Source organism: Phytophthora parasitica (genome assembly GCF_000247585.1).
Source record: "Phytophthora parasitica INRA-310 unplaced genomic scaffold supercont2.129, whole genome shotgun sequence".
NCBI lineage: Eukaryota > Oomycota > Peronosporomycetes > Peronosporales > Peronosporaceae > Phytophthora > Phytophthora nicotianae.
The window spans coordinates 29,143-37,086 of NW_008649115.1; the positions used below are offsets into that span (position 1 = coordinate 29,143).

The following is a 7,944-nucleotide window of genomic DNA, read 5'->3' on the forward strand; positions in this document are numbered from 1 at the left end:
TCAAATTTCCCGCGTGAATTCAATATCCGCATCGACGCCGCGTCGCACACGAACGCCATGGTGCTGCACGCCAGCAGCTCCAGCTCTCTCTCGAGCGTCGCCACCGACAAGCGCAGTATGGCGTACAGCAGCAGCAACAACAGTACTACCCTCCATAGACTCACCGATGATCCGGGTTCCTTCGGCTCCATGCTGGACCAGCTACATGCCGAGCAAAAGGGCACTATCGAAGCACTGACTTGCCAAGTCGAGTTCTACCGCCAACGCGAAGAGCGCGCTCGTCAGGAGCTCACGACCCTGCGGCGCTGCTTGCCACTGGCCAAGGGTGACGACGCCTCCGCGTCCGTGGCCAAGCTGGCGAGCGAGAACCGCGCGCTAGGCGACGAGCTGGATGCTCTGCGCGCCAAGAAGTGCAGCTGGGACAGGGAACGTGCGCGCCTCGAGCGTCAAAAGAAAGAACTTGACCGCCAGCTAAGGGACTCCAAGCAGACTCTCACGAGCTTCTCGCAGGCTATTGAGCAACTGGAGATCAAGATGCAGCGCAAGGAGGCCGAAGTACAGACACGCTGTCTCGAACTGGAGCAGAAGTTGGGCGACAAGACGAATGAGTGTGAACAGCTACAGCAGGATAAGGCGAACATGCAGCAGCAACTGGAGAACCTCCAGACAGCCAGCGATGAGAACGCGCGACTGCGAGCTGAGTTGCGGACGCTGCTACAGACTACAGGACGCAACTTCAACGAAAGCGCGAGTAGCTCACGGTTCTCGTCGGAGATTAATAGTATCAGTGAGAAGTTTAGCAGCTTGGAAGATGAGAACCGCAGACACGAAGCAGAGATCCAGGAGCTGCAGCGGAGATTGGCAGCCTCTGCTGCGGAGGTGTCGATGGCTCAGCTGGAAATTGAGCGCAAGAACAGCGAGATCAAGGAGATGCAGCTGAAGCTAGACAACTCGACTAATATGCTGACCCTTCGAGAGCAGTTGCTGGTGTCGGACGGCAGTTCCAGGAAAGAGATTGAGGCGCAGCGACAGGAGCTTTCGACGCTAGTGGCGACCTTGCAGCGTGAGAAGAGCGAGCTACAGAGCGAGATCTCCAGTCTGCACAGGGAACAAGAGGTCACCAAGGCTGAACTACAGACGGTGAAATCTCGTCTATTCACGAAAGATCATTCGTTGCTCGTATCCACACTACGCAGTGAAGTGGCTTCTCTAAAGGAGCGCCTTCGCAGCGAATTTATGCACGAGAAGGACAGTTTGAAAACGGAGACGCAGACTTTGAGGCAAGAAATCACGCTGCTACGAGGACGCTTGGCAGATAAAGACCTTGCAGCCCGCAGTCTCGAAAATGAGCTGGTTCGCACCGACGAGAAGCAGAAACAGGCAGATTACGATATCCGACAGTTGAAGGAGCAGATCTACCGACTGGAAACTGAGCTGGACCAGTCCCGATCCAAGTACCAGCAGCTTCAGCAGTGCCGAACGTCGTTAGCTGAGCAGCTGGACTTTGGATTTAAGGAACTGTTGGATGACGAGGAGAGTGCGGCATCAGCACACGAAGAGTTGGAGAAACTTCGGAGCGAACTCAGTCGTATTAAGAAGGAAAATGCTGCTCTAGAAACTGAGCGACAAACGTTCATGGAGGAGCAGGAGCGCGTTGACTGTATCAATCGTGAGTCTTCCATGCGCCAGAATGAGAAGATCGACGAACTGTATCGCCAACTGATGGAGAAGGAGGAGATCATCACGTCGTTGAAGAATGCCGAACGCCAAGTCGCTTTGCTGCAACAGGAAAAGGAATCGTGGGAGGGTAACGTCACTGACGTTCGCTTACGATGTGAAAGTCGAGTGGAATCGGAAGTGCGTAAGGCTGATGGTCTCCGCTCTCGGATTGAGCAACTGGAGCAGGATAAAGCGTCACTGAAGCAGCAGATCGACGCTCTCGAAGAAGAAAGCGCAACTTGGAATGAGAAGTTGCACATGTCCGAGCTATCTCTCAGCCAGAAAGACCAGGTGGTACAAGAACTCAAGCGCGACATCGCTCGTCTTGAAGAGGAGTTGGCTGACGCAACCCAGCGCGTTGACAGCGGACGTCAAGAGATCACGACCCGCGAACAGAAATTGTTGAAGGAGCGCAAGAAAATGGAGCGCGAGATGGTTCAGCTTGTACACCGAATCGAGATCGCTGGCCAGCGTAACTTCGAGCTGGGTGAGAAGGTTATTGCACTTGCAAAGCAGTCCAAAGTGGATCAAACGGACCGTGTGGCGTTGAGTTCTCAAGTGAAGAGCTACAAGGATCAGGTGAAGACACTGGAAAATCAACTTGGACAGATTCATCGTCGCAATGGACAGGAATTCGATACCGTTCGAGACTTTCAGCGGAAACTGGATGATGTTACATGCTTGAAGGAGAGCTATCACGTAGAGATCAACAAGCTGCGACAGACGCTGGAGCATGTGCAGAACGAGTACGGTGTGGCAAAGCAGCAGCGCGATGAGGCTATCAAGCGTGTCCGACTTCTCGTGCAGTGCCGAGATGAAATGAAGGTGACAGCAGAGGACCACACGACGGAGCTGGTGGAAGAGATCGAGGCGCTGCAGCATCAGATGGACAGCGAACGCAAAAGGTGTGCAGTGCTGCTAGCCAACGAGAAGACACTATTGCGTGATCTCCAAGAGCGGAACGCTGCCATCACGAAGCTGCAGCGCACCATTTCAGTGCTTCAGCATCAAATCCACGATAAACCCAGTAGCAATGATCGATCCAGTAGCTCGATTTCTGGTCACAGACGGCGATCTCGTGGTAGTAACAGTGCTGGCTCACCGGTGAGCAGCAGCAACCAGTCCACAGTTCCCACAACGAGCTCCCCGTCTCCTCACCGCCGCCATAGCCGTCATTCCGAGCCACAACAGCAGCAACAGCAGCAGCAGCAACAACTTCATTCTAGCTTGGCATCGAGCAGCGGGTTCACCATGACGCCGGCGAAGGAGATGGAGCATCTACTGAGCAACTTGGAGCACATCTCGGACTTCTCAGCTCAAATGCAACAGCTCCAGCCTTAATTTATTGCTAGTCGGTAGGAAATAGTGTTGTACCGGTAAATGTAATCGTGTAGCAAACAACAACGCAATTTTGTCTAGGATCTTTCAGAGGCGGAAGCTGAAGTTGAAAACGGTCCATCGACACGTCGTGCAATTGTGTTAATCGCGTTGTTGTTGCAGTCGCTCGTCGTCCACCAACGATCCAGCGAGGGATGTCGTGCTCGAATTGGACTCGAAGGCACGCTCGGCGAGAAAACGTGTGTGTCTCGGCGAGACTCTTGCTGATCGAGCAGCTTCCTCGGGCCAAGTTTCGAGAACCGGTTCGCCGGTATCCGCCCGGATCTGTACGTGGAAAATAGGGAGCAACACCAGTAAACGAATGCCAAGTTGCCAACGACCGTACCAATCGCTTTGCAGTGCAAATTGCGTCGCCCTCGCAATCCGATGTCGCACATTTCACGCTTACGCACGTCGCTATAGAGCTCGAATTGACCCCGTCAGCGTCAAAATCAGTAGCCGTCCGAGCATAAGTTAACGATGGATGGTGATATATAATGCACTTTGCCTCCGCTGCAACTAGAAGCACGGCTTCGGCGGGTAGCGAGCGTCTCCTAAAAATCTGCTGCAAGACCAGTTGAAGTGTCATTTTGGCCACGTCACTGGGAAAATTCGTTGCCACGCATGAGCGTGTGTAACGGACGTGGCATACAAATAGCAAGTACAGTTTACGTACGTTTTGTGTACTAGTGGTTTTTTCGAGCGTCCGCCCCTTTGTTAGCTCCGTCACAAGTAGATCGGCCGACGTCCAAGCAGCTTCGAAGACAGCGACCATGAGCAACGAGCACGCGGGCGACGCGCCCGACTGGATGCAGGAGCAGGCGGCAGAGTACCAGGATCTGGTGGGCAGCTTCGTGGAGTCTGTAGTGGACTCGGACACAGATGAGATCCTCGAGTACCAGCTCATTTGGGAAGGTGGAGACTTGGGTGTAGCACTTACGACGCTAGAGGGCGAAGATGGCGGCGTGGCCGTCAGTCGTGTGACTGGCAAAGGTTTCCCCTTTGGCATCAAGAATGTCGGACCGGGCGATCTGCTGCTCTCCATCAATATGAAGGACACAACCAAGATGACGCTGGACGACGTCGTAGCGTACCTGCAAGTGTGCGATCTACCGGCCACGCTGCGTTTCAAGAAGCTCTCGCCTGTCACGGACCAGCCACCCGTCTCAGTACCCAGGAAGAGCACGTATGTCATCACCAGCGGCGCGCAGGGTCCTACCAGCCCCATGGGCTCCCAGGCACCGCCATCGTACCCTCGCGGCTCGCAGAGAGGCTCCACCAAGTACGCGCCGCCTCCTGCAGCTCCTTCACACCCTGATCGTGCCTCCATGCCCGTGCACAAGACGCCGTCGGACTTCCCTGAGCCCCCGGCACCGCCTCAGCGTCAGAGTGCCAAGGTGCCGGCTACCCAACAGATGATGGAGTCGCCCCCCAAGCCAGCACCGACGCCTGTCCCCGCGCCGGTGGCATTTACGGATAAACCAACGTACGTAAAGCCTACTACAGAGGAGGATTATCAGTTGGTGGCGCCGAGCTCTCCACACAAGGCCAAGTCAGACAAGCAGAAACCTGCTGCACCGCCTGTTGCACCGGAGGAGTCGCTTCGTGAGTTGGACGGCCTTGTCCTCACCTCGGGAGTCAATGACCTGGGCTTCGAAGACTCAGAGGACGAATCTGTGCGCGCATCGCGTGAGTCGCGTGATTCGTGGCGTGACGAGAGCTTCGATGTGGATGCCAATCATGGCGACTGGAAGATCGAAGAGGAGGAGAAGGAAGATGTTCCGCACGTGGACAAGAAGAACAGCAAAGATCGTGCCAAGGAGCGATTCCAGCGTGACAAGAGCGGCTCAACAGTTGCGATGCTTGGCCATTTCTCCGTGGAAACGAAAGGGGATGGCGTGCCGATTCTTCCTGACGCTGAGGAGGCGACGGGCATCGCGCTGATTGACAATGTGAGCGATTTCTCGCCGGAAACCCACCCGTCACCTGCTCACGCCAGCGGTCAAGTGCGTCCGTCCGACGTGTCGTCTGGTTCAATGGTGTCTTCGTTGAATTCTTCCATGAACAACACGATGAATACGGATGCTCCTCGGCCGTCAGTGCGCGTGACGATGGACAGCACGGCGCCAATTATGAAGAGCCACCCGATCGGTACACTGCACGAGATGTGTGCGAAGGGAAATCTTCGCGGCGTGGTACAGCATTTACGCGTAGACGGCCCCGAGGCTCTGTTGAACCGCGAGCCGAACCACGGTCAGACAGGTCTGCATCTTGCAGTTAAGAGCGGCAAGGTGCCGCTTGTGAAGGTCATTCTGGAGCAGTACAAACCGCTTGAAGATATCATCAACGTTGAAGACGACAAGGGCAACACAGCGCTGCACTTTGCTGCCACCAAAACACCGGCCATGGTGCATCTGCTGCTGGAGAACGGAGCTAGCGCCAACGTGAAGAACAGCCGCAAGTTCACGCCGTTGATCATCTCGGTGATCACTTCCAAGGATGACAGCGTCATCATCCCCCGTATGCTACTCAAGTTCGGTGCTAACCCGAACGACATGCACGACAGTCAGACTGTTATTCACACTGCTATCAGCACTGGACGATTGCAAATTGCCGGTGCACTGGTGCGTGCAGGTGCCAAGATGGACGTGGAGGACGCCGAGGGAAAGAGCGTCTTCGAGAAGCTGCCCCGTAAGGATCTGCGTTACCTGATCTCTCACATTTACTTTCCCCCCACATACATCACGAGGAAGGAGCGCAGCGAGTGCATGTTGTGTCGCCAGAAGTTCAAGTTTGGTCACCGCGAGCACAACTGCACGCACTGCGGTCGCCTTTGCTGCGCCGAATGCTCTGCGCTGCACGTCGAGATGGTCAAGTTCCCCATGGGCTTCCCCGGCCGCACGCGTCGCGGAGCAGCCAACCGCGAACAGAAGCGCGTGTGCAAGACGTGTTACAACGTGTTCAAGGAGCGCAATGATGAGCCGGAGAAGAGCGACATGACCAAGTTCATTAACCGCGTGATCAACATCGAGTGGGACGAAGTGAACCCCGAAAAGCTCCAAAAGGCGCAGGAGGCAGGTCGTCGCGGTGAGAAGTAAGCAGGTGTAGAAAGTGTAGACCGCAGCAGGGATCAAGTCTTGCACCACGGAGGAAGTGGTCGATAGAAAGAGAGGCCCCACCGTACTAAATCAAACCATCGTTGTGCAACAAGATTCCGGCGCTCGATTGGCGGTCACAGTCAAACTTGTTACTGTTTAAACGCCAATTCTAGCTGAAAATGTTGAAATCCAGAAGTTAGGACTACAACGCGATCTGCTGGATCTATATCATCAGTGGCATGATATTGTTTTAGAACGATTGCGCTATAGATTTCCTAGCGTCGTGGTGGCCCAGTTTCAAGTAGTCCCGAGCCGCTTATGCGGCGTAGTCGCTCCATCGATGCATTTCAAAGACTGTCAGAGCTGTATTTTAAAGGTTCGGCGAGCTGTGCACTTTGAAAAGTAAAAATAGGTATTGTGTACTTTTCTTGACCCACTACCTACAGACGACCCCCTCGGCAGTCATAGCGCTGCTAGCCCCAATTTATTCCCGTCTAAAGGTATTCCTATGCTTGGAACAGTGCACAAAATTTACTAATAGAGACGAATGATGTAGCTCCTTACTGGCGTTCCACCATGTTTTGCTCTCCTATTGCCAGTTTTACACCAAGATACACTCCTCTCTAGCCCAGTCAGTCCGCTTCACACCCACCAACACTCAACGACTGGTGTACAAATATGCTAGCACCATGCTCACATCCCTAATTTGTCCCCAAACAGAGCTAGATTCATAGGCTCACAGAATCTAGCATCTTCCTCCACAAGCAATGAAATGATAGCTATTAATGCGCTGAAGAGGGCTGGAGCCACCTCCGGTCTCGTAGTTGCCTCAAAATTTGCTGCACGCGGCGTGCCATCCTAAACTCGACAAGTTCCTTGCCAGTTGGGTATCCTGGTGTAAAGAGAATGGTGTCACCGTCACGGATGAGGTAATTAGACTAAAGGCAGAGTCCTTCTTCGTTGTCTTACAGCTCGAGTCACGTCCAAAGTGGTCAAAAGGATAGGCTTCATCGATTTAACACTCGTTTGGAACATTCGGATCGCTCTTGTGCAGTTATGGCTGTTCCCATAGTTAATCACCCCAGAATAGGAATATTTGACAAAGCCGCGCTTCGCACGGAACAGCTCTGGATTTTGTGCGACTAAAGCTTTGTTGTCGTCATGGACGTAATGCACATGTAGGGCGCTCAGACAATTTACATACACTCAACTCTGACTGATCGAAGTTCGTGCATCGTAGAGAAAGCATTCTGATGTCGCGTCATCGTCAATTTTACTGGCACATGTAGGTAGTTCAAAACCAATAACTAAAACGATCTGGAAAGGGAGGCCGTTAATGCAGAGCTGCTTAAAAAAACGAATTTATTATCAGTGAAAAATAGTTAGCCTCGACAAAGCGCTCCGATATTAAAAAAACAATGCTTAAACTATGATGATTGTTTTATAGCTTCATTTGCAAGAGTTGGAGATAAGGAAGTGCATCTGCAAATGTAGAAAGCTCATAAGGCCAAAGTCACTATGAAAGCCTATATAATTAATCGTGGGCGGAATTTACCGGACGCCTATTGGAACTTTCAGGACAACAAATTCTGAGAGGTTTGCATTACTGATTAGTATTGCCCGATGGAGAAGAGCAGCATGCTGGGGTCGTATGGTGTAACGGGGTACAAACCCCAGTGTACCCAAGTTACATGAAGAGTGACCAGTCACTCTTGTAATACCTGGTACATGGTACCAGGGGCTCTAGGAG

The 7,944-nt window shown here is 53.1% G+C and overlaps 2 protein-coding genes across 2 annotated transcripts; both read left to right on the forward strand.

The window, feature by feature from the left end:
* The first annotated feature begins 31 nt into the window (after window positions 1–31).
* On the forward strand, window positions 32–3,246 carry PPTG_19558 (hypothetical protein). Its single transcript, XM_008917981.1, has one exon. The coding sequence runs from the start codon at window positions 58–60 to the stop codon at window positions 3,058–3,060; it is 3,003 nt and encodes a 1,000-aa protein (XP_008916229.1). The 5' UTR covers window positions 32–57; the 3' UTR covers window positions 3,061–3,246.
* Window positions 3,247–3,795: 549 nt separating this feature from the next.
* PPTG_19559 (hypothetical protein) lies at window positions 3,796–6,611 on the forward strand. The gene has a single exon (XM_008917982.1). It carries the CDS (start codon window positions 3,870–3,872, stop codon window positions 6,192–6,194), a length of 2,325 nt encoding a protein of 774 aa, XP_008916230.1. The 5' UTR covers window positions 3,796–3,869; the 3' UTR covers window positions 6,195–6,611.
* The last annotated feature ends 1,333 nt before the right edge of the window (window positions 6,612–7,944 follow it).